The sequence below is a fragment of the Diplotaxodon limnothrissa genome, linkage group LG18 (genome assembly GCF_057381915.1).
Source record: "Diplotaxodon limnothrissa isolate DT_005_m linkage group LG18, D_limnothrissa_male_GT1.1, whole genome shotgun sequence".
Taxonomy (NCBI): Eukaryota; Metazoa; Chordata; class Actinopteri; order Cichliformes; family Cichlidae; genus Diplotaxodon; species Diplotaxodon limnothrissa.
Window position 1 is genome coordinate 43,467,740 of NC_140613.1, and position 27,101 is coordinate 43,494,840.

Genomic DNA, 27,101 nt, shown 5'->3' on the forward strand with positions numbered 1-27,101 from the left:
GGAGCAGTCATGACTCGACGTCTATGGCCTGTGAACCCAAGTCGATCTCTAACCTACTGCTAACAGAATTTAATAAGCTGGACAAAAGTGGCCATCTACTGTAGCCTGATTGGTCATTTGAGAACGTGTGAATGTCTTTTACCATGTCCTATTGGCTGCAGGTGGTAAGCAGATTGTTCACATCATCTCCAGAAACGTCCCATTGGTCTAGAATGGTTTACTTGTTTTTATAATTGTAGTTATAGATGGATAACTCACACTGAACATGCTATTCTTTATAGGCCAGCCCAAAAGTAGGCGGGGGAGTGTGAGTCAGGATTGGGCGGGGTAAAGTAGGGGGAGGGGTGGGGCTTGGACGCCCAAACACTCCCTGCAGCTGCCTGTTGGGGTGGTTGGGGTGAATGGGGTTCTCTTGAAAGCTTCGCAGGTTTTCGTGAAAGCGGTTGCTGCTTTCGTTGTCAAGGCGGTTGCCGTCATCACAAAGGCGGTGGTTGTTGTGGAATTCAGGGGTAGGCCCTCGATCCTGGACGTGGACCATGTTGCTGCTGCTCTTCCTTCTCAAGGTGGATTCACGGCTGGATGAGGCAACCGACTGGCAGTCCGAGCCGCCGTCACTGCTGGCAGCTGTCGCCTCCACTGGTGTAACCCTGATAGTGGTGACTGCTTGAGGGTGGGGGTGGAAGGGAGGAGCAAAGGTGGCAGTGGGTGTGAACGGCATGTTCGAGTTGTTAGAAGGAGGATTAAAGTTAGCGTGAGCGTTGTTAAAACTGGGATTATTGGAATTGTTAGGATTAAAACTGAGGTGCTGGTAGTTGTTGGGATTATTTGGATGTAAGGGATGTAACGGGTGCACAACATGTGGATGGCTGGTGTAGACACCTCCTCCTCCTCCCATTCCACTGCCCCCTGCGTCCCCACCCCCATCGCTCTCTGTTTCTGTCCCCATGACACTCCTCCTCCCATCCACCGATCCACCGTCCTTCAGCGAATCGCAGCTGTCCGTGTGTCTGTTCAGGTCATTGAGGTTGAAAGCCGACTGCCGAAGGGAAGCTCTTTGTTCTGGTGGTCTCCATCGCCAGGAGCCGCTTCCATCAGTGCTCGGAGGTTTCACTATTGGTTTGTTTGATCTGGACTCTGGGTGGGCTTCAACACGAACGATACTCCCAGTTCTCTCCAAACCTCCCCCTAGAAGAGCAAGCAAGTATTCAGCGAACTGAATCATCAACAAGCATGTAAGTACGAGCCAGAAAAGTATGAACAGCAAAATGTGTTACTGTAGGTGCTCACAGGGATGCACCAGCCCAATGATGGGATGTGTCAAAGTTTCCTTTTGTTAGACAGAGAAATAAGAAACAATTCTGAGAACTACACATTTGTTCCAGCTCCAGTTACTAACAACAGGGCTGGCTATGGTCACTGATTTCCAGGAGTGGGTTTAAAAACAAAACTATTTCCTGATTCAAATTGATTTGAGTTTGAATAATGCAATATCGATTTTTAAATCATGTAAAAATCCAATATAAATATATGCTACAATATGAATGTATTTTGCCAGAAACAGCAGAATTTCAGTGTAAAGCTCACAAAACTATGTGAACAACCACCAAAGAGCTCAAACACCAAACGATTAACGAGCAGGTAAACGGAGTCTGCAGAAAGACGTGAACACAAAGAGCGACGGCACGAACACGGACACACCGTCGGGGCTGGAAGCCGACAGCTCACAGACTCTGATGCTGCAGGTTTCGTCACTCTGACCAAAATTCACTGAATCAGCAACAAAAGAAGATCCAAACTATGCTTCACGTTTGATTAAATTAACCCCCAAACCCACCCCAACTAACAAAGTGTGTCTCAAACCAGCCAACCGAAGAAGTCTTGTCGTATTCATGGATTCAGATCCTAAAGTCACGCCATTACACAGTTAGGGTCAGAGCCAGCACTACACACAGTTTTAGTCTGCTTATCATTATTATACTGTACTTAATTCTGTGTTATTCTTTTTGTAGCTTGTTTATTTTATTTTTTATAAATATCACCTTCTCTTCCTTTGCTCTTTAACCCATCTAGCTTGAGGATTTGGTTCATCAGCACTCTAAACATGTCCTGTTTCTTTTAAATTTGGTTGGACCCAAATGGAAACTCTTTTAGCAAAAAAAACTCAAATCCCAAAATGCATTGTGGGATTTCATTTAGAGGCTTTTAAGAGCACAAACACTTTAAATATCAAATCAAAAACGGTCCAAACTGCACACAGCGTCTCCAAACTAGGACCTGGGGAGGTTAAAGGAAGCAGGGAAAGGTTTTTTAAAGCTGCTGCTGGGATCAAAATCCAAATGAGTTTACATTTAAAATGTTTCAGTGTCACATGTTGTCTTGTACTGTTTTCAATTAAAAGTAGAATTTGGATGATTTACGAGTCATTGTGTTTCACTGATGAGCAGTCGGCTGAATCTGCGCTATTAGAAGTACAGACCTCCTCCCACGGCTCCAGTGGTGGAAGCGGGTGGAGATGGATCCTGGTCTGTCAGGGCTCGGTACCGAATGGATCCGGTGCAACTGACAGTGCTGCCACCGTCCTCTGACCGAGGAGAGTGAAGCAGACCCTGTTGTTTAGATAAGGCTATGACCTGGAAAATAAGAGACAGGCAGTGTAACGTGAACTTCTCCACACTTGGAAAACAGGTCTAAGAAGCACGACCGTGTCAGCTTCTCAGCAGCCGCGGCTCTCATGATGCAACGCACCAGCACTGTAATAAAGCACTGTTACTTTTTTATTTTTAAACCAACGAGGAATCCATGTGACAGCTTTACAAACTGAAGCTTTTTGTTTCCCTTATGAGACAACTCAGGATTGTGTCAAACTGAAGGTTTAAAGATTATTGGAAAACAAGAAACTACATTAACTGTGTGTTTGGTCAAAGATGACGACCAGTGTTTTTGATGGAACTCTCTTTATATCTTCTCATGTTGTCGTAGTTATCATTCATTCGAATGTAGCACAAATGTTATTCAAACACACAAGCACAAAGAAACCAATAAATGCAGAGTACTGCATGCTGACTGTGAACATGTGGAGTGTGATACTTTTTGTTTAATTTTGTATTTGTTGTTTGAGTGTGTAAGACAGATAAACAGGGTTATAGTGGAAAAAGAAGCCAGTTTGTCTTTGTTTCCCTCATTATTGGGTTTTTTATTTCAATCAAATGATTTTGTTTTTTCTGAACGCAGGCTGCTGCCGTTCTTTCAATCACTGCATTTAGACGCAGTCTGAGGAGGGCGCCGTTAAAACAGCGCTATTATATTTTCTGTTGACTGCTTCTCTTGGCTTCAACCAACATTATTAGCAAACTTACTCATGGACAAATAAATAAATAAATCGCTCGTGTAAAACCAATGAAAGGCTCAGCCTGTTGTCGATATATTCGCCCAACCTTGGTGAAGACCTTACAGTGTACAGAAAGTTCCCCTTGGAGCAAGCACACGGTGAAAAGGTGACAGACTCTCTGTGCTCTCCACAGAGAAGCTCTGTGTGCCTCCAGACAATAAGTGTGCCATTAATACAGGATGGGGGCTGGTTCAGGGCACCCCAGGCATCATCTGCAGAAGATTCAATCTCACAACACAAGTCGCCTCAAGGCGCTTTATAGTGTACAGTAGATACAGAGAAAAGCCAACAATCATATGACCCCCTATGAGCAGCACTTTGGCGACAGTGGGAAGGAAAAACTCCCTTTTAACAGGAAGAAACCTCCGGCAGAACCAGGCTCAGGGAGGGGCGGGGCCATCTGCTGTGACCGGTTGGGGTGAGAGAAGGAAGACAGGATAAAGACATGCTGTGGAAGAGAGACAGAGGTTAATAACAGATATGATTCAGTGCAGAGAGGTCTGTTAACACATAGTGAGTGAAGAAGAAACACCCAGTGCATCATGGGAATCCCCAGCAGCCTACACCTATTGCAGCATAACTAAGGGAGGATTCAGGGTCACCTGGTCCAGCCCTAACTATATGCTTTGGCAAAGAGGAAAGTTTAAAGCCTGATCTTGAAAGTAGAGATAGTGTCTGTCTCCTGAATCCAAACTGGAAGCTGGTTCCACAGAAGAGGGGCCTGAAAACTGAAGGCTCTGCCTCCCATTCTACTTTTAAATACTCTAGGAACAACAAGTAGGCCTGCAGAGCGAGAGCGAAGTGCTCTAATAGGGTGATATGGTACTACAAGGTCATTAAGATAAGATGGGGCCTGATTATTTAAGACCTTGTATGTGAGGAGCAGGATTTTGAATTCTGGATTTAACAGGAAGCCAAAACAGGAGAAATCTGCTCTCTCTTTCTAGTCCCTGTCAGGACTCTTGCTGCAGCATTTTGGATTAGCTGAAGGCTTTTCAGTGAGTTTTTTGGACTTCCTGATAATAATGAATTACAGTCGTCCAGCCTGGAAGTAATAAATGCATGAACTAGTTTTTCAGCGTCACTCTGAGACAGGATATTTCTAACTTTAGAGATGTTGCACAAATGGAAGAACGCAGTCTTACATATTTGTTTAATATGTGCGTTGAAGGACATGTCCTGGTCAAAAATGACTCCAAGGTTCCTCACAGCGTTACTGGAGGCCAAGGTAATGCCATCCAGAGTAAGAATCTGCTTAGATACCATATTTCTAAGCTTTTCAGGGCCGAGTACAATAACCTCAGTTTGATCTGAATTAAGAAGCAGAAAGTTAGCGGCCATCCAGGTCTTTATGTCTTTAAGACATTCCTGCAGTTTAACTCATTGGTGTGTGTTATCTGGCTTCATGGACAGATAGAGCTGGGTGTCATCAGCATAGCAGTGTAAATGTATGCTATGTCTTCTAATGATGCTGCCTAAGGGAAGCATGTATAATGTAAACAGAATTGGTCCTAGCACTGAACCCTGTGGAACTCCATAATTAACCTCAGTGTGTGAAGAGGACTCTCCATTTACATGCACAAACTGGAGTCTATTAGATAGATATGATACAAACCACTGCAGTGCAGTACCTGTAATACCTACAGCATGTTCTAATCGCTCTAATAGGATATTATGGTCGACAGTATCGAACGCTGCACTGAGGTCTAGCAGGACAAGCACAGAGATGAGTCCACTGTCAGAGGCCATAAGAAGATCATTTGTAACCTTCACTAAAGCTGTTTCTGTGCTGTGATGAGCTCTGAAACCTGACTGAAACTCTTCAAATAAACCTCTGCAGATGATCTGTTAGCTGTTTGACAACTACTCTTTCAAGGATGTTTGATATAAAGGAAGGTTGGAGATTGGCCTATAATTAGCTAAGACTGCTGGGTCTAGAGATGCTTTTTGAGTAAAGGTTTAACTACAGCCACCTTGAAGGCCTGTGGTACATAGCTGATCATTAGAGATAGGTTGATCATATTTAAGATCGAAGCATTAATTAATGGCAGGACTTCTTTGAGCAGTTTTGTGGGAATGGGGTCTAAAAGACACGTTGATGGTTTGGAAGACTGTAACAGACAAACGTTCCCCTTGTGGTCTGAGGAGGAAGCACACACTGTATCCTGCCAGGTAACATCAACTGAAGCCTGGACAAACGTATATTACAAGTAAAGGATGGCATTAAGAGCTGTCAGTCAACAGCAACCATACTGCTGTTCAAATGAGTCCCTGTAGATTCCTGTAGGAAGGCGTCTGTGGTGCTTGTGATCTCCTGCCTGGACTAATGCAGCTCTACCCTGCTACACGTCACTGTCCTGGTTCTGTCCACGTTTAAAGAAAGAAGTCAAAGAAGTTACAAACCTGCATGAGACGTGGCTGTCCTCCAGCACTGAGAGGCCTGCAAGGGATGGTGGTCTTCTCCGTCACTCTCAGCCACTTTTCTCTCACTGACCCACCCCCGTCCATGATGCTGTCCTCGGATTCACTCTCCTGATCCTTGCTGGTGGGATTTTCCTCCTCTGGGATATGAACTAGCTGAGAGGATCCAGGTCGGGACTGGATAGATACTCTGGCCCCACCAGTCACTGCAGTGCTCCCATTATGGGACAGATGATTATGATTGGCCATAGGAACAGAGCTAGCTGCTAGTTTCATGTACTGAACTGGGATGTGCGCCCCAGCACGCAGCTCAGCTTCCTGGCCTGTGGCTATAGGCAGGTGGGTCCCACCGCGGAGCTCCACCTCCAGACCCATGGCAGACGGCTCAGAGGAGCAGCGCAGCTCCATGTTCCTCTGAGGAGATGAAGAGGAGGCTGGCCTGATACCGTCTATCACCTGCAGAGACAGCTTCCTGTTGTCGTTCTTGTTCTTCCATTGGCTGAGCAGCTGTTTGGACCGGGTTGAGTCCATCGAGGCGTGGATGGAAGCGTGACGCCGTGGAATACGACCTTCCTCCAGCGAGGAACCTCCGTGGGATCTGAAAAGAAAGATAAAGGCACTATGAGAAGAAAGAAAAGAGTGACAGCACTGAGCTCATGATCTTCTTTGCTTGATCTTCACAAATGACTAATTGATTTTGGTAAATATAATTGTTCTGTCAAATTCATAAACTGAAAGCACAAATGCCCAGTTAGCGTTCTGGTAGAGCAGCCTTCTGTTATCTTTGTGCCCATGAACATTTCCAAACATGTTATGGTGTTGTTTAAAGTCTGGACATTTCTAATATAACACAGCATCACAATTTAATTTGAAACAACCCCCACCAAAGAAATAATAATTCAGCACTGTATGGATACTCAGAGGACAGAAACCTGGGCACTGGCATTCATGTCGCTGTCCAGCGGCAGCCCCAGTCTCCCCAGTAGGACGATGTACTGGATGCTGAGGTTACTGGTTCCACTGTATCTGACAGAACATCCAGAGAGGAGAACAGCAGCGTGAGCCACATAACAGGGAGCATGCAGAGGCCCATGGCCTGCATGCAGCTGTTCTTCATGTTGCACATGTGGCTCTTGTGTTTCTGTGGCGCTCTGTGACTCTTACCAGCTCTGTTTCTAGGGCTCAGTGCTTCTGCTGCGTTTTGACTGCCTTTTTGCTGTTCTGAGGTCAGTAGGAAAAAATGGCAGTCATAAAGAATCAAATGATTTTTTGTTGTGCAGCAAGCAAGTGTTGCCGTCAAAAAAGGAGCAGGGCATCAAATTGTTCTGTGACTGCTTTCAGCGAAGGCATTTTAAATGAAGTTAGCTCAGGAAGTAGATAACACACTCGTCTGAAGTGCGAGGCCACAGCTTCTCCTTCTGCACCACCTTAACCCCGAAGATCAACCCTGCAAGCGATACTGTCGTGGTATTCTTAGTCTTCGTGTGTTTTGTATTTTGTTCTTTATTCATGCCTTGGTTCCTAGGTTCTGTTAAGATGTTCCTTATTTGGTTCCCCTCTGTGTGCCCCTCTGTGTATCTGTGAACCCTTGTTTCCCCTCCTTGTGTTTTATTCCCCAGCCCGTTATGTCCGTGCTCTCTCCTCCTGTCTGAACCTCTGTGCACTTCCTGTTTTACTTTGACAGTCTCTCGTCAGTGTGCGTCATGTTGTGTTCACTCCTGCCCTGTCTCGTTACGATTATCTGTGTCAGCTGTGTTCCAGATGTGCTCCCACTTCCCTCGTTTACTCTCTGTGCATTTATGTCCACGTCTCCCTCGGTTCAGTGTCGCGTTCTCCCTCATGCTGTGTGTGACTCTCCCTGTGTTTCCTGGTGAGCTTTATATTTAGTTTTTCCCAGTTTAGTTTTGTATTACTCGTGATCGGTCTTTCCAGCAGTAAAGCTGTGCTTTCTGAGTTTATTCCCCGCGTCCCCGTGAGTTTTGCGTTTGGGTCCTCTCCTGCCTGCCACACAGCCTAATCATGACAGACTGCACAACAAGCCTGTGTAGAAATGTAAGGAAAGTACAGATTTTTGCCTAAATATAGGGAGTAAAAGTAACGTTTGCAGAAAAATATATACTCCAGTACATGTACCTGACAATTCTACTTAAGTACAGCAACAAAGTATTTGTACTTTGTTATCTCCCACCTCTACTCAGGCGCTGCTTTGGACTGTTCTGCTAACACTGTTGGCTTTGAGTCTGTCTCCCTGTCCATCTACACCGTCTCTGTCCAATAAAGGCTAAAAATGGCCTTTTTGTGTTTTTTCCTGTAAGATGCTTCACATTGAGCCGTCTGTCTTTAAACATCCTGTGCCTCAGGGGATCTTTGTTTTTACAGACACAAACATTAGATCCAGGTTTTGTTTGTTCTTGTTACCTTGGGGACGTCATCTATTAGTACGTTACTCAAATACTTGTTTGTACATGTATAAACCTATAAAGTGAAACAGCTACACCGCCCCATCAGAGAGCCGTTTTGCATCATCGTCCCTGCTCCACAGTGGTTCTGTCCAAGTCGTTTCCAAACCAGTTGTTCTCAGTGTCACCACACAAACTGTGAGGCTCCTTCCTCACATCAACAGACAATTTTGTCACCTCTGAAATCCCTTTGCTGTCTCTGTCATTGCACACTGCCCGTGGGAACAAAGGCACTCAAGGCCGACTGTGGAAATTAAAGAAAAAATAATATACAAATGTATTTCCAAACTTCCAATAATATTCCAACTACATGCATTCACACAATAACAAACAAAAAGTGTACACACACACACGTATGTATGTACTGGTATTTCACGTCTCAATGTGTACTCAGTGGCGGCGGACTCTGTGAGCTAAGACTGCTTAATAAAGACGACGGCTGAACGAACTGTTCACTCATCTGCACATAAAACACACTTTGTCTTCTCTTATAAACACAACAAGAACTTACTGTTTTACTCCTACAGCATAATCTAGTCTGTTCATATGCTCAGCGAATGCCAATGACTGCACGCTGCAGTTCTGTTATTCTACGGCCAACGGCGTCCCTGCAGAGGTCCCGCTCCATCACAGTTAACCTGTTAACAGCCACCGCCAACGCTACATCCAGAAAAGGCAAAGAGTAATGGCAGCATTAAACTGGCATTCAGTTTTTTACTTACATTTTCCATTCTGTTCACCTACTTCTAGATTCAGTGTTACCCGGATGAACGACTTGATATTTGGGTTTCTCACATCTACAGATCAGACAGATCTCTCTGAACACATCTCTCTAGCTGCAGTGTGTGAATGGAAAAACAGGCTATTATTACTGATGTACGAGGGCTGAATACAAAGAACTGGTGTTGCAGTGCTTCCATGTTTGTTCTTCCCCAAACCTCCCACTGTTTGCTTGGGAAAAACGATGATCTTCCAGGTAGCCTACCGAGACCATTAAACAGTATATGATACTCTATCTTCAAATTGTAAAGCAGCATTAAACATGTGTTCAGAATACTTGTTTATTAGTTTATTAGAAAGTTAATATAAATCCTGTTGCCAGAATAAATGACCTACATTAAGTCAAATTCAAATTCAAATTTTATTCAAATTTTATTTGTCACGTACACAGTCTTACACAGTACGATATGTCGTGAAATGCTTGGACAACTGCTCATGACCTAAAGAAAACAAAAAAGGAAAAGGCTATGAATAAGATAGGAAATAAATATGAAAAATTAAAAAGGGTAAATTTAACTAGGAAGGAATAGAATATAAATTAAGGTTAAAATGAAATAACTGTACAACACAAATTAGAATGAAGGGTAAATTTAACTGGGAAGAATAAGATAAAATATATAAATTAAAGTTGAAAATAAAATAACTGTACAACAAAATACACAATATAGAACTATATAAGAATGTATGAAGAAATATAAGTAAATATATACACAATAACAGCAGCTGTACAAGTATTAACTGGAAATGAAGAATATAGTGACCAGTGTTGTGCAATCGACATTATGACTTGTGCAGTGCAAATATGCTTAAAGTGATTTAAGTGATGAAGTGAAAACAATGTCCAGAAAGTCCAGTGTGTGTGTAAGAACTGTATGTGTGGGTCAGTACTGTGTGGTGGTGTGATTGAGAGACCGTATCGCCTGCAGGAAGAAGCTCCTCCTCAGTCTCTCTGTGTTGGTCTTCAGGGAGCGGAATCGCTTTCCTGACCTCAGCAGAGAGAACAGTCTGTTGTTGGGATGGCTGAGGTCCTTCACGATCTTCCTGGCCTTGGTCCAGCACCGCCTGCTGTAGATTGAGTGCAGGTCAGGGAGCTCGGAGCGGATGGTGCGCTCAGCTGACCGCACAACCCTCTGTAGAGCTCGTCTGTCCTGCATGGTGCTGTTCCCGAACCAGGTTAAGATGTTTCCCGCCAGGATGCTCTCTATGGTGCACGAGTAAAAGTTCCTGAGCACCTTGGAGGGCAGTTGGAAGTCTCTCAAGCGTCTGAGGTGGTAGAGACGCTGTCGGGCCTTTTTCACCACGGTGTTGATGTGACAGGACCATGACAGGTCCTGACAGGTCCTGCGTGATGTGAACTCCGAGGTATTTGAAGCTGTCCACTCTCTCCACTGGGCACTCGTTGATGACGGGGGTCTGGTAGTTCCTCTCCTGCTTAGTGCTGAAGTCCACTATCAGCTCCTTTGTCTTACTGACGTTTAGAAGGAGGTTGTTCCTCTGGCACCAGTTCTCCAGATTCCTAATCTCCTTCAGGTAGGCCGTCTCGTTGTTATCAGAGATCAGGCCCACCACGACGGTGTCGTCAGCAAACTTGATGATGGTGGTGGAGCTGGTAGTGGCCACGCAGTCATATGTGTACAAAGAGTACAGCAGGGGGCTCAGAACACACCCCTGGGGGGCTCCAGTACTGAGAGTGGTGGAGGCTGAGACATGTCCGCCCATCCTTACTGCCTGTGGTCTGCCAGTTAGGAAGTTGGAGATCCACTGACACATAGATGAGCTGAGTCCCAGATGCTCCAGCTTGGTGGTGAGTGTGGAGGGAATTATGGTGTTAAATGCAGAGCTGTAGTCTATGAAGAGCATTTTAACATAATTCCCCCTTCTAGTGTCCAAGTGAGTGAGTGATGTGTGGAGGAGATGAGAGATGGCATCGTCTGTGGAACGATTTGGACGGTAAGCAAACTGTAGTGGGTCCAGTGTGTCTGGTAGTGAAGAAATGATGAAGTCTCTGACCAGGCGTTCAAAGCACTTCATCACTACTGAGGTGAGGGCTACAGGGCGATAGTCATTGAGAGAAGCAGGGTGGGGTTTCTTCGGGACAGGAACAATGATGGACTCTTTGAAGCATGTGGGGATCACCGACTGAGATAAAGAGATGTTGAATATCTCAGTGAACACAGGAGCTAGCTGGTATGCGCAGTCTCTTAGGATACGACCTGGGATGCCGTCTGGTCCTGCTGCTTTCCTGGTGTTCACTCTCTTGAAGGCTCTCCTTACTTCATGCTCGGAGATGACGAGCACGTTTCCGGTGCTGGCAGTATCTTCCTGTCTGCAGCCGTTAGCGCCGCTAACACTAGCATTGTTGGAGACCTTAGCTGCAGCCTCGAAGCGAGCATAGAAAGTGTTCAGCTCGTCTGCCAGAGTCACGGCCGCGTTCGTCATACCGGTTGTTGGTGCTTTATAGTCCGTTATTGTCCTTAGTCCCCGCCACAGGCTCCTAGAGTCACTCTGTTGGAGTTGTGACTCTAGTTTCCTCCCGTAGCGCTGCTTCGCCTCTTTCACCGCCCTCCGCACGTTATATGACGCGGCTTTGTACGGGTCCATGTCCCCCGTCATGAGTCCCGTGTTGTAGGCAGCGGTGCGGGATCTCAGAGCGTCGCGGATGGTTTTATCCACCCACGGCTTCTGGTTGGGAAACGTTGTGATAGTCTTTGTCTCCACGGTATCATCCGCTAGTTTCCCGATGAATCCCACAACCGCTTCCGTAAACACGTTGACATCATCATCGGAGCTGTTTCTGAACATGCCCCAGTCTGCGTCATCGAGTGCGTCCTGTAACGCGGCCACCGATTGATCCGTCCAGCGCGCGACCTTCCTCTGAACCGGAACTTCCTGTTTCAGCCTTTGTTTGTATTTTGGCATGAGGAAGATGGCGGCGTGATCAGATTTGCCAAACGGAGGGCGGGATTGTGCCTTGTAGCCGTCCTTGACCGTAGTGTAGCAGTGGTCCAGTGTCCTTTCACCCCTGGTGGGGCAGGTGATGTGTTGATAAAAGTTCGGCGCTGCGCGTTTGAGGTTGGCGCTATTAAAGTCCCCCGTCACAATAAGCGCAGCGTCCCGGTGTTGTGTCTGGTGCTGTGTGAGTGCCTCATGCAGCTCGCATAAGGCGGTGACCGTGTCCGCTTGTGGTGGAATATAAACGGCACTTACAATGACCGATGTAAATTCCCGAGGTAGATAAAAAGGACGACACATGATGGACAGTAGTTCCAGATTTGGTGTGCAGGAGCGTGTGAGAGGAACAACGTTCGCACTGTTGCACCAGTTGTTGTTCACCATTAAACACACGCCGCCTCCCCTTGACTTCCCCGAGTCCCGTGTCCTGTCCATGCGGTGAACTGAGAAGAACTCGGCCGGCTGGATGGCGTGGTCCGGCACCGCTGGGTTCAGCCATGTCTCGGTGAAGCAGAGGAGATTGCAGTCCCGAATGTCTCTCTGGAACTTTGCATGAGAGCTTTCCACTCTGCATTTTTCCTCTGAACATTCAGGACCTGGAAACGATACTCAGCCGTTTTCTGAGTATCAGAGTCGTTGAACTTCAAATGGACCCAAACACAAATATTTTTGTAGCTCCAACGTACATCAGTGATCTTCTTGGTTCTTATCACCCCAGCAGGTCCCTGAGGTCTTGTGACCAGGGGTTGCTGGTTGTCCAGCATACAAGGTTAAAAACAAAAGGTGACAGAGCGTCAGCGGCTCCCAGACTCTGGAACTCGCTCCCTTTGAGTTTGAGATCTGTGGACTCAGTCGTGTCTTTTAAAAAGCAGTTAAAAACGTATCTGTTTAAACTCGCTTTTGGTTGATTTTGTTTTGTTTTAGATTTTGATGTCTGTTTTCTGCCTCTGTAAAGCACTTTGTGATTTTATCTTGAAAGGTGCTATATAAATAACATTTTACTTTACTTATTAAAAACCTCCACCTGGCACATGATTGTATAAAGTGGAATTCAAAAATACTGGCGAACACCAGTGCTTCCCTCAGCCTTCTAGACAACATGGTATCAATTTGCTACGTGTTCTTGTTTTCAAGTTATCACATTGACAAGAATTCGTGACCTGTGACGTTGAAGTCATGGACACCTACGCTCACAAACGTAGGTGTCCATGACACCCACCCCCCCGAACGTTGTCGAGGTGGTGACAATGACCCATCAGCCTCATATTGCCCATCAACACTCCCTCAACATGAAACTACATCAGGTTTCCTAATCATTGCCATTATTCCACGGTTTATAACGATCCAAAGATCATGGACCCTGCAGACAGCTCGTCTTGGTCTGCAACTCCTTACTTTCCAGAATCTCTAAAACAGACAATTTTACTTGCTGGAAAAAATTACTGAAAAAAATGGATAAAATAAACATGATATCTTTTCAACTAAAACAATAAAAAACTAGATATTCCAAAGTGCAACTATGACTATGGACTCATTAAAAAACAGCTACCTTGGCAGTGTGCTGCTGCTGAAGGTCATCATGTTGTCACGGTTGCCTAACGGACTGGACGGACTTATCACCTCCACTTCAGCACTGGCTCTCTTCATATTGGTCATAGACGGCTCTCGACAGGAGGCGCTACGCGTTAGCATGGGTCCTGTTTGCTCTGGGACTAAGGGGTGGGAAGAAGTCCTTGTAATAATAGGTTCTGGTTGGCTGGGACCCAGTGTGTGGTGGCCTATCAGAAGACAACAAAGCCAAGGCAAACATTAATAACAGGTTAGAAAGGGTGAAGCCACAGAAGTGTCAGTGTGTCATAGCCAGCAGCTCCTCTGTTTCAGCTCTATGGGAAACAAACACCGGCTCTCAGGGTTTGTGACCACACTAAACACTTTCATGTCGAGGTTATGGTCTCATTCGCCAGTTTCAGGTCATGCTGAAAACGAAGTGATGTTCAGTGTGTAAGTTATGATTCCCTTTAGAGCAGGTGAAACCAGTCTATGCTTATTGGTTCTTGACTTTTCATTCACAAATCACGAGCCGATGATTTTCAAAGTTTGATACGACATCTGGTTTAAAAATAGCTAAGATCATGAAAATGTTCATAGCTTCATAAGCGCACATAACCAACCAACAGGTGACATCACAGTGTTCAGGTAAGTATTTCATAGACATCTTGATGCACGCTCAGTCATCCAGGTAAGAAAATCTCCAAAAGCTGATTCTGTTCATCTGGACGTTTTCAGTGGGAAACGTTTCGTCATCATCAGGTGACGTCTTCAGTCTCAGCTGACTGCAGGTTTCAATCTTATAATCAGCACATTTACATAATGACTGAAACCAGCCCACTGAAGGAACAATGGGCTGGGAGGTCAGTTCATTGATCTTAATTATGGAAATTCTCATGACCATTGATCAACAACCATTGATCAACAACCACTGATCAATAACCATGAGTCCCATTCACAGAGAGTTGGGGAATGGCTGCAATCACAGCATTGGAAGATGGTGACAGATGTACCCTTAGGCCCCTCCTCCATTCAGAGATGCTCTTTCCCTTTTCACGTAAACGGCCTCCTTGACTCCGCCCTCAAACCAGCGTTCCTCCCTGTCCAGGATGTTACATCCTCATCATTGAAAGAGTGTCCACTGGCCTGTAGGTGTGCATAGACTGCAGAGTCCTGGCCTGACGAGGTGGCTCTGCTGTGTTGTAGCCAGAGGTTGTTTGGTTTCCCCGATGTATAAATCCTGGCATAAGTCCCTCATCTGGGACTCTCCTCAGCTCTTTCCGGGACAGTGGCGCAGCTGCCCCTCTGTTGGTCTTCCTTGGTCTCTTGTGTTCTGGGGGCCTCTGGATGTCTGGAGTTTTGATCTCCTCCATACCTGCTTCATGCCCTGGAGGACGGGGCTGTGGCCCCCCCCACACCCTCTAGCAGATCATTACATGAACCTTTTAAAAACAAGCGCGTCCATGCTCACAGGTGTACACACGGGTGATCACACCCACAAACTACACCCTTTTTGGCTCCTACCTCAAAGCACACTGTGTTCTGTTGATCTTATGTGCTGCACAATAATGTTTAATGTTTAGTATTTACTGTCATATTCCCATATATCATTGTGATGTTGTTTATTCTATTACTCTTGTTTTCTTCTGCTTGTTTTCTTTTTTCTTTCTCAACAGGTGATCCAGGTGATTGATATATGCATTTTTTGTCTGCTTATTTTGTTGGTTTTTGTTTTTTTGCCATTTATCCCCGTCCCTCTTCTCCACTGTTTTTCCCCTCTTCCTTTCTCCCTTTTCTTTTCCTCATTCAAGTCTGTCCCGTATCTAGCAAGTGAAAATAAAAAAATAAATAAAATAAACAATAAAAGGTGAATCAAATAGACCATTACGGCAAGGCTGGGATGGTCCATTTGGTAAAGTAAATCCGTTGAGCATCTTTCTTTGCCTTTAGACAACAATTCTGATGCAAAAGAACCAAACGGGACAGGCGAAAGAAAAAAAAAAAAATCCTGGCAGTCCTCCTACACTTAACAGCGTACACTATGTTACTCTGTTTGTGTCCGGGGACCCGATCTTTGGGGTGGACCCGTTTTTGGCACAGAGTGTTTTGGGGTTTAAAAGCCACAGAGACGCGGTGTTTAGAGAAAATGTGTCTCTGCTGTTCCAATATTCCTAACATGTATGGGATCACTACAGGTTTTCTCTTAGGCAGCGGTTGTCCTTCTCTCCTGGATCAGCTGAAGCTTTCTTTTGGAGCCTTCCCAGCTTTGACAAAAGTCCAGCTGGGGTAACCACACTTACTCAGGGCCTTCTTGATGTTCTTCTGCCTCCCTGGCTGCTGTGTCAGTGGGGATGGTGTTCGCTCTGTGTTGTAGCGTCCTGATGGCACCCAGTTTGTGCTCCAGTGGATGATGAGAGTCAAATGTTGAATACTGATCTGTTTGTGTAAGTTTACGGTACACTTTTAGATGTCCCCCATTACTGATGGAAATCTCACAGTCTAAGAGTGGCAGGTTAGCCTTCTTAGACTGTGGCTTTTAAACCCCAAAACACGCTGCGCCAAAAACTGGTCCACCCCAAGGATCGGGTCCCTCGACACAAACAGAGTAACAGAGTGTACGCTGTTAAGTGCAGGAGGATTGGCAGGATTTATACATCGGGGAAACCAAACAACCTCTGGCGAAGAGGATGGCACAACACAGAAGAGCCACCTCGTCAGGCCAGGACTCTGTTTACACCTACAGGCCAGTGGACACTCTTTCAACGATAAGGATGTAACATCCTGGACAGGGAAGGTTAAGGAACTGACCTCCCAGCCTATTGTTCCTTCACTGAGCTGGTTTCAGTCATTATGCAGATGTCCTGTTTATAAGATTGAAACCTGCAGTCAGCTGAGACTGAAGACGTCACTTGGACGAGTGACAAAACGTTTCTCCCACTGAAAACACTGCGTCCAGATGAACAGAATCAACTTTTGGAGATATTTCATAGACAGTTTATGACGTTGAGCTCAAGTGCAAACAGATCAGCTGATCTCAGTGCCAGCCCACATCAGCTGATAATGGGCTGGGCGTGGCCACAGTTGCTGCACATCTTCCAATCCACTGTGCTTTATTTCATATTTGTAATAGCCCATATGGAAAAGAAATAGTAAAAACTTATAAAAGACTTGCATCAGATGTGACCTACTTCATATAGTGAATCATATCAGGCTTATATGATTTACTCATGAAAGTGGCCACTTTCTCATTACTTTCATATATTGTTTTAGGAAGTATCCAAAACATACAAGTTTCATTTATATAGATCTGTTTTCACTCTTGTATGCTTTTCATACAAGTTTCACACAAGACAGATACAAACTTTATAAGATTTATATAAATCTTTTCCATATGGGAGACCAAGGCTGCAGGGGGCTTCCCATGAAGTATTTCTTCTTCACTATCTGCTTTTACATAACTCTGCATGTAATCCTTACTTATTATTCATCTCTGGCTTTCTTCCAAAGTGTGTATTTAATCCTGTCTTCCTCCCATCACCCCAACCAGGCCGCCCCCCCCCTGAGCCTGCTTCTGCTGGAGGTTTCTTCCTGTTAAAAGGGAGTTTTTCCTGCCCACTGTCTCCAAGTGCTTGCTCAAAAGTGGTAATTTAATTGTCTTGTTGTCAGGCCTGCCTTACAATATAAAGCATCCTGAGGCGACTGTTGTTGTGACTTGAACTGAACTGAATTGAAATCATACCACTAAATATGAATTAGTGCAGTCGGTAACCACAGCAGTCCTTTCTGATTAGGAGCTCACTTACATTAGCCAGTCTTCATTATAAATGGCAGCACTCGAGATTCACATTTCAACACATGAATTATTAAAAAAAGATGAATATTTAAATTCGGAGGAGTCGACTGACTACAGTGGTCTTGAGAATACTACTTGACAACAACAGCTGTATCAAGAGACCTTTCAGCTGATCAACTTTAGGAATCGTGTGACATTTAAACATCACATTACCCACTTAATAAAATCTGACATTTAGTATTTTCATGCTCACTGGATATACACAACTCTTTTGCCTATAGTTATCAATCACAGCAAAATAATGAAGAAAATTAATCTCAATCAAGCAAAAATGCCAAAGATTTTCAAGTTCTAGCTTCTTGAAAGTCATACTGTGAGCTTTTCCATGAGTTATAAGTATTTTCACACTGGCCCAGGATCACACTTGTTAGGACTGGGCTGAACCCCGAGAGCCCCTCAGATCAAAAACAGTTGTTAAGAACATTCTTTCTGGAAACAATGTTACTAATCGACATGTCAGGATGATGTAACCTGTAATCTAAAGTAGCAGGCGTAGCTTTACCTTGGTGGCTGTTGCCGATTGCTGACTGGCTGACATTGGGCAAGGAGGAGAGGGGTGGCTCTCTCAGTATGGGGGCAGGTTGTGTACTCCCGGAGCAATCTTCACTAGGCTGGAAATTCCCCACGGCATACACACCCTGCATCCAAACACACTGACAGTAATGAGAAGCATGTAGCTAACACAGAACCTTTTGAATATTGAACCAACGAGATTTTCAGTCTGTATGTTTTAAATTAAAAAAATAGCAACATCAAAAAAAACAAAGATTAAGGTAAAAGTGATGTTTCTGTAACTAAATCGCTGGAAGATAATGTGTATTTTTACTATTTTGGGGACTGCACTGACATATGATTATCACCTGTTACTGACATGTATTTATCTTTTGTGTCACATCAATTTTGTAGCAAAACTCTTTAGACTGAGTTAGACTGAGGAAAAGATTGTTCTACCTGATGCCATAGGTTTAAATACCAAGAGCTCTGTGATCATCTCAAGTTCAAAGACACCTCAAGGCCATTACACACTTGTGAAAAATATTCTTCTGCTTCACTTAATCTTAATGCAGCTGTTCAGACCAACAAATCTGTGGGACGGATTTGCAGCATTTGATTTTTCAAACACTGGTTGTGATAAAGGCTGACCAGAGTTTGTTTTTGACTTTCCTCAGTCTCTTTAGTAATACGTGGATGGACAGGCATCCAGGGTTTCTCTGGCTCATCTGGTGATTGTTTGGCATGTTTATGGGGCAGCTGTTTTTTTTTCAGAGGCAACAAGTCTATTCCAAGACTCTCTCTCTCCTGCAGAGAAACCTCTGTCAAGGTTGCATGGCTGTTTCTGCCAAGAGCTGCCAGAAGAACCGCGCTGGATTCCTGCCACTTTCACCGCTCCGACGTGCCAGCGTTCCCCTTACCTGGATGTCTCAGTGTCACCAGCCTGCCTCAGTTTGCCTACTTACCAGCCTACTAACCTGTTCACCTGCTCAGCCAGCTGTCTGCTGTAAAAAGTGTGACAGGTAGGATTTATTGATTCACTCGATAACTCCACTTGTTAACTTGGCAATTTAAAATGTCAAGTTTTCCCTCTCCCCTCCGATCCCTCATGTGCTACCAGCCTATAAGTACTTTCCTGTGTCGTCAAATTGCACGGTAAATAACCTTCATCACTGCATTGTGAGTTTGGGTTGTTTTGAGTTTGTCTGCCCTTTTGGGTCTGCTTGACATAATCGCATATGTGCAGATGAGATTTCCCTGATTGGATTAAACAGATCGAGCTAATTAGACCACTCCGTTTGGCAACAACTGCACTAGTAGCTCAAAACACCAATACTGAATATACAAATAGTAAAATAACACCATTTTACATCAGACACACTGGACTCTGGTCAGGATCAATTGGCTCTCTGAAAGGATTTCTCTTGCTCTTCAGATGTGGTCACAACTCTGCTAACAACAGCTCAAAATTCCCCAAATGCTCACAGAGAAGGTCAAAGCGTATGACTCTTACTCTAGCAAAACACCAAATGTATCAGATCAGTGTGTACATTTTAGACAGCTGACAGCAGAACTATACATAGGTCAAAGCCAAAAAATCCCTGCTGGTGATGTGAACTGCACCACCAGGCTGACTGGTGCCAGTTAAAAGTCTTGTGTAAAATGGGCTTGGTGTAGCCAAACACTTTTAAACTGTGTAGGCACTTCAGTGCACTTATAGGCACCTCCAGACTTTCCCCTTGAAACCATTTATGAATGCTCAGCCACTCCTGATAGGCTGATATGTCCCGACAACAGCTATCGGACTACCATCTCAGCCAACCTGGGGGGCCAGCAGCACTGAAAACCATGCTAGACATTGCGAGTCAAGTCATGTTAACAGTGCAGCCACAAACAGCAGTGACCACCATCTCCTCAGCAGCAGTACTTTGGTAATTAAACTGGCCATGGATCAAGATGTCATTAACCTGCTGGAGGCAAACAGCTAGAGTGGAAGTAGCATCAGTATGCAGATTTGCCACTCAACTACTACATGCAAGTAACACGCCCACTCTCATTTCAGCGCCTGAAGCAGTCCTTCCCAGCTTGTGCGGTATAGAGCCTCAGCGGAGATCTAGTTAGATCTAGCCCTGCCCCCCAGTTACAATGAGGGGCGGGGCTTTTAGTTGCTCTGCCCCTCGACTGTGGCGTTCCTTACCCCCTGACCTCAGAAATATTACTTCATTCCCTCATTTTAAGTCCACCCTCAAAACTCACCTGTTTAAAATTGCTTATGTTTAAACCTCTGCATGCTCTTAACTTTTATCTGTTACTCTTATTATTGTGTATATTCCCAGCTTTTCTGTTTTTATATATATATCTGTTTTATTTGCTGTACAGTGTCTTTGGGTGTTCTGAAAGGCACTATTTTTAAATAAAATGTATTATTATTATTATTATTATCCATCCATCCATCCATCCATTCGCTTCCGCTTATCCTTTTCAGGGTCGCGGGGGGCGCTGGAGCCTATCCCAGCTGTCATAGGGCGAGAGGCGGGGTACACCCTGGACAGGTCGCCAGTCTGTCGCAGGGCGAACACACAGGGACAGACAACCATTCACACTCACATTCACTCGCACATTCACACCTAGTGGCAATTTGGATTATCCAATTAACCTGTCCCCACAAGCTGCATGTCTTTGGACGGTGGGAGGAAGCCGGATTAATTATTATAATAATTATTATTATTATCTAGAAAAGACTGAGGCTTACCAAGCTGAGACTGAGAAGCTAGAGAAGGCAGGTGATTACAGTGAGGGAAGGTTAGACCCTCCAGTCTTGATTCATTCTTCATCATATGGTGATTCATAATGAGACAAATCAAGATGTGTTCAGCTGTTCATTGACATACAAAGGCCAAAACCTGGATGAACTGCTACTGCCAGACCCAACCTCAGTGCATCTCTCCTGGGTTCCTCCTGACGTTCAGGCGGGATTTTGTTGCTATGAGGAACATTGGGAATATCCCACCAGGTGAGATTGCTACCTGAAGACCAGCCACTATTATACTTTCTCTGGTGTGATATGAGAAGAATTCCTAACCTAAGGTGTAGGAGTGGGTGTTTGTCATTAAGTGTTCCCCATGTTATGCCCAGATGCTCTTTGGAGGAATGGGCTAGGAATGAGCCATCAGGGAGATGGTGATTGTGAGTCCTTCAAGAAGTACTGTGAATGTGTATATAGAGGCCAATGACGTCATCAACAAAATGAGGGAACTATTAATGGAGGAAGACTCGGAGCTATGTCAGCAGGACCTCAACGATTGGTTGACATAATCAAAGACGTCAACTAGAAAAATTGGCAAATGTGGAATTTTGATGTGTCATATTCTAAAACCACATAGTTATGTTTTGCATTTTCATGTGTTTGCATTTCCTTTTGTGCAATACTTTTGTAAATAGTCAACAGTGCAATAGACCTCAATACTTGAAATGTGCAATTCACTTGTATTTTTATTTTTTATTTTTTATTCCTATTTATTCTATTTATCCCCTTCGTATATTTTATTTATATTGTCTCTGTATTTATATATATATGTGTGTGTGTGTGTATATATATATAATATTCTGTAACTCTGTAACTTCTGTCGGTGCTGTGCTTTTTTGGAAATCGAATTTCCCAGAGGAACCCACCCGAGGGATTAATAAAGTTCTATCTTATCTTATCTTATTTCTGCAATACACTACTGGAAAATATGGGCGTTTTATGTTCTCAGTCATCCAGGTGATGATGGTCTTAAGAGCTTTAAAAAGGGGCAAATGGACTTCTTTACATTTATGAAGATGTTTCACCTCTCATCCAAAAGACTTCTTCAGTTCACAAAGGAGCCCTCTCAAGTCAGGCTTTTTGGAGGCTCCTTTTATCAAGCTGGTAAGACTGCTGACAGTCTTTGGTTCCATAGCCAATCTGTAGCTGCCACCGAGCCATTGGACGGTTTACTCTATTATAAATACTGTTATACACATTATACAATGAAGGCATCACGGACGAGCAAAGAAGGTCCACGTCCTGGCTAGTTGCAGCAGTAAATACCCCTTGATATACTCTACCTGATGCTCAGCAGATTAGCACCTTCAATGAACTAGTGAAGGCAACCACGTGGCACCTTCACGGGGTGGCTTTAAACACTGAAGAGACCTCGATAGTGGACGAATTCTGGGAATCAGTGGCCAGCATCTTGCAGTCTGCTTAATGAGACAGCTTTCCTGAAGAAATTGAGTGCAGGTGGGAGAACAGGTGGGAATCGGGTCCCTTAATCAAACTGCTTGATGACCTTGGACCAACAATATGATGAATCACTTCAGCTGATACGGGTGGGTGGTTGTCTATGGCACTGTCAAAGTCTGGAGGATGATTTCCCCTGTAGTCCTTGACTTGAGATGTGGTGGCAAAGCTGTTAATCAGACACGTGGAGTTTAATGTGAAACACCCTGGTGCAGAGGGCCTCTTTGCTGAACTGAGGACAAAGCTTTGGATCCTTTGTGGCTGTGAGGCTGCTAGAAGAGAACAGCACTCTTGTTCTGTTTGCCAAAGATGGAGAGCCCAACCAATCAGCCCAAAGACCCTGTATCCTGCTTGGCTCTGACTTCATATCTCAACAGAAATGTACTGTTTTGGACCACTGCAGGTTAAAGTTGGCCGTTGGCGTGAAAAACATTGAGGTCTGCTTTTCACATTTAGAAGGTGGTGACAGGAAGTTACAAGAAACTTTCAAAGCCCTCAATCCTTCCCCACAGACTTAGCTGTCGGAGCACCAAATACAATTGCACTGCAACCCACCAGAGCTCCTGAATTTGGAGGCCCCTTGGAGAGCAAAATCAGTACTTTGAGCACTGCCCTGACTGCAACCCTGGGCTCAGAAGTCATCAGCCACGAAGTGTTAATATTCCTGGTTGAGATTGAGGGCATTCCTAACATTACGCTTGACAGACCCAGATCCAGCCAGTTTGTGGCTGATGGGGCAGTCCGCGCCTTCAGCACCGTAGGCAGTACATCATGATTCAGGGCGGTTTAGACGTAAACACTGAAGGGCCTGTCAAGTGCTGTCTGACTGCTTCTGGACAGGGTTTCTGCACCACTATCTGGCGGCCCTGCAAACTTGGTTTAAGTGGCAGTGAGATACAGCCTCTCTTCAGCTGGATAATGTCATAATTGTCGATCCCCAATTAACCAGAGCTTCATGGCCTGATGGAAAGATTAGCGAGGTGTTTCCTGAAGCCTTTTTCACACTGCAGTGGTTGAAGTGGGGGACTGTACCTATGTTGGACAAGTGTCACCCAGACTTGGTACTGTAGCAGGTTTTTTGGCAGCTGCTCTGAAGATGTAGCAGGACATGCTATTTGCAGGCCAGGCCACAATAGACAGCGGCAGACTGCACCCAATGCAATTAAATCAGTTATAAGCAATAAAGCAACATGCTGCCAGTCTATTCTGTCTTGTGTTTGATCAGATTCCCAGTTGATTTACTCACTGTGTCCATGTATTATATCATTAATCCTGGTTTTTCCATAAAGACAATACTCGCTCTTGCTCCACACTGGCCAACTGACCGCCAGTGGTCACAGACCTGGTTCTTGTCATTGAAGCAACCATTTCAAAGGCAATGATATCGCAGGTTCACTGTGCATGGTTGTAATCATTTTGGCCATGCCACAGTCCCCACCCACTGTTTTCCCTAGTGAGAGAATAGCAGATTAACAAAAGCTAAAGATGCTAGTTGTGGACATGTGAACAGTAGAAGTTCACAACTGTTTCAGAAGCTGTCCTTTGCACATATATGGTACAGGAAGAACTTGTATGGGAGGGGGTTTCACAATAAAAGCTACCAGGTTGTGATTTTGGCACTTTGGTCATGTGTCTACTTGATCAGTTATTTCTACTCATCCCATTAACTGTTGAAGTATGTAGCTATGCAATGCATTCTGGAAACTTCTCCGTCCCTGTGCTTCTGTTACTGTTTTATAATTTGGTGGTGTGAATGATTTATACCTGTAACTGCCACAGGAGTCTGCTGACAAGAGAAAAAAATAAATAAAAACTGCCAGTCAGGTCTACTTTTATTTAAGAGCAGAATATGAATTTGCGTTATAATTTCCTTTCTCAGTACATCTATCATCTCTCCACACCGATCTCTTATCACAGCAACGAAAGAGCGCAGCCAACACTGTGACAGACAGCTTCACATGTTGTTGAAAACATTCTGCTAGAGTGGAACACCTGGAATACAAAAAGTATTTATTTGTGTGCTATCAACTCATCCTCACCCTGTCCTGCTAACCAGAACCAGTGCAGCAGCCAAACAACAGGATGCTTCAGCCTCAATGAGTTTTTTCTTTTTATTCTGATCTAAATATTTCTAAAACAGCCCAGAGGAGTCCGGACTGCAGCGAGCCTACAAGGAGAAGATCCAAGTGACAAGTAAAAAATAAAAACTTAATCGCAGAGATGCTATTCCAGTGAAACACTTTAAATGGAGAATCATCTGATGGTGGACAGTTGTTCTGCAGCAAAACCTCAAAGATTCTTCTTGCACAAAAGTGTAGGCAGTGTGTGTGTTTGTGTGTGTGTGTCTGGGTGTTTGTGGGCTGCAGGGTGATGGTGTGTGGGTGCAAGTATCCAACAGTTTCTGCACTACAGTTGAGCAGAAAGATTTCTTTCCAGCCCCTGAAGCTGTTTGGAGCCACATGTCCTAAAGCAGCTATATTACCTCGAAACGATCTTCATCAAACACAAAACTAAAAATCTAGAAAGAAGAACAATCTGACTCTGTGTGCTTTTATCGCTGTAACTGCTGGCCCTCTGAAGCTGGTGTGAGATGACTACAGTAGCATATAGTGTAATGTGCTATGTTATTCTTTCAAATATTGCTTTCGTGTTTCATCGTGATGTATGTAACTGTAACTTTTACCAGGTAAACAGCAATGGCAGCTCCCAGCACCCACCCACAGTATACATCAACAGGGTGGTTTCTAAACTGGATGATCCTGGTTAACCCAGACAGGATGGCCAGCATGACGAAGGAGAACACTAGGAGAGGCTTCAGCAGCTTGGCTGAGTCAGTCAACACCGTGTTGAAGTACATCTGAAACACACAAACTCACGTTAACAAATGTTTGTTTAACAGGCCTCATTCAAACCTGCTATTAATGTGTATTAAGTAACATGTGTGACTGCAAGAAATTCAAGATGGCGCCGAGTATGGCAGCCTCGTCGCGAGCTCCCCCAAGCAACGGCTTTCTTCTGTGTTTAATTTTCCTTTTCCTTTATTTTTTCACGAGCAGCACTTGTCTCCTTGTGTACGACCGACAAACCTTACTGGACATAAAAGACGGTCTTTCTTATAACTTTCCGGAGTTCAAGTTTTGCAACACGGACGCTCCGTTTGCAGACCCCCCATTCATCTCACCTGAGACGCCTTTGTTCTCTGGCCCTGGAGGCCGCAAACGCCGACGCAGAGGGAGAAGATCTGGCGTTCTGGTTCGACTGAGACGGCGCACTTACAGACCACCGTTACCCAGTTTATTACTGGCTAATGTGCAGTCTCTGGAGAAAAAGCTGTGCGAGCTTCGGGCACGGATCTCATTCCAGCGAGAGATGCGGGACTGCTGCGTGATCTGCCTCACAGAAACCTGGCTATCGGACAAAGTACCGGACTCCGCAATACAACTGCCGGGGTTCTCTGTGCACCGCGCGGACAGGTCACAGGATCTTACTGGGAAAAGCAGAGGCGGTGGTGTATGTTTCATGATCAACAACAGCTGGTGTGATTATGCGAACGTGCACCCGGTCAAATCCTTCTGCTCACCGGACCTGGAGTACCTGATGATTAAGTGCCGGCCATTCTGGCTACCGAGGGAATTTACAGCAGTGATTATTACGGCTGTTTACATTCCCCCACAAGCCGACACTGACCGTGCACTCAGGGAACTGTACAGCGCGATCAGCAGCGAGGAAACCGCACACCCAGAGGCAGCGTTTATCACAGCCGGAGACTTTAATAAGGGAAACCTGAAGAAAGTCTCACCAAAACTCCATCAACACATCCTTTTCAACACACGTGGAAACCGGCTACTTGACCACTGCTACACCTCTTTCCGGGATACGTACAAAGCCCTCCCCCGCGCCCCATTCGGCCAATCAGATCACTGCTCCATCCTGCTCCTGCCCGCCTACAGGCAGAAGCTGAAACAGGAAGCTCCAACCCGGAGGGCGGTGCACTGTTGGACGGACCAATCGGAGTCTGCGCTGCGGGACTGTTTTGATCACGCGGACTGGGAAATGTTTCACGTGGCCGCCAGAGACATTGATGAATACACAGACTCAGTCTGTGGATTTATCAGGAAATGCGTGGAAGATGTCGTCCCATCCAGAACAGTCAAATCCTTCCCAAATCAAAAACCCTGGATTAACGGAGATGTTCGGGCGGCACTGGCGGCACGGAACACCGCCTTTGCCTCCGCGAACACGCACATTACCAACTCCGGAAGACGATCAAAGCAGCCAAACGTGAGTACAGCGACAGGGTGGAGCAACAGTTTGACAACCCTCGGAGTATGTGGCAGGGACTAAACACGATCACAGACTTTAGAGGGAAAACCAGCACACCGCAGACCACGGCCTCTCTGTGTGAGGATCTAAACGTATTCTACGCTAGATTCGACACAGCGAACACCATGAGACCGGACAGTGTGCGCACCGCGGATGACGTCAGTGCGCACACTGTGTCTGAGGAGGATGTGCGGAAGTGCTTCAGGAAGGTGAACGCACGCAAAGCTACTGGTCCGGACGGGATTCCCAGCCGCGTCCTCAGGTCATGCGCGGCTCAGCTGGCTGGAGTGTTCACGCACATCTTCAACCTTTCCCTCTCTCTGTCTGTAGTCCCAGCCTGCTTCAAAATGGCCACCATCGTCCCTGTACCCAAATCCTCCACCATCTCCTCATTGAACGACTGGCGACCTGTAGCCCTGACCCCCATCGTAAGCAAATGCTTCGAGAAGCTGGTCAGGGACTTCATCTGCTCTGCACTACCCGACTCACTGGACCCTCTACAGTTAGCATACCGCCACAACAGGTCCACTGATGATGCCATAGCCCTGACACTACACACTGCCCTGTCACACCTGGAGAAGAGAGACACGTATGTGAGAATGCTGTTTGTAGATTACAGCT

General features: G+C 45.2%; 1 protein-coding gene across 1 annotated transcript in view; it reads right to left on the bottom strand.

Annotated features, from left to right (window-relative positions):
- Positions 1-268: 268 nt before the first annotated feature.
- Positions 269-27,101, bottom strand: part of LOC146614291 (phospholipid phosphatase-related protein type 4-like) — a 71,677-nt gene continuing 44,844 nt past the window's right edge. Inside the window, exons 6-11 of the mRNA XM_085377152.1 lie at positions 24,841-25,014; positions 17,904-18,039; positions 13,550-13,778; positions 5,792-6,407; positions 2,477-2,630; positions 269-1,185 (exon numbers count right to left, since the gene is read on the bottom strand). Of these exons, the coding sequence (XP_085233278.1) occupies positions 269-1,185; positions 2,477-2,630; positions 5,792-6,407; positions 13,550-13,778; positions 17,904-18,039; positions 24,841-25,014 (2,226 nt within the window). The remainder of the gene's footprint in view (positions 1,186-2,476; positions 2,631-5,791; positions 6,408-13,549; positions 13,779-17,903; positions 18,040-24,840; positions 25,015-27,101) is intronic.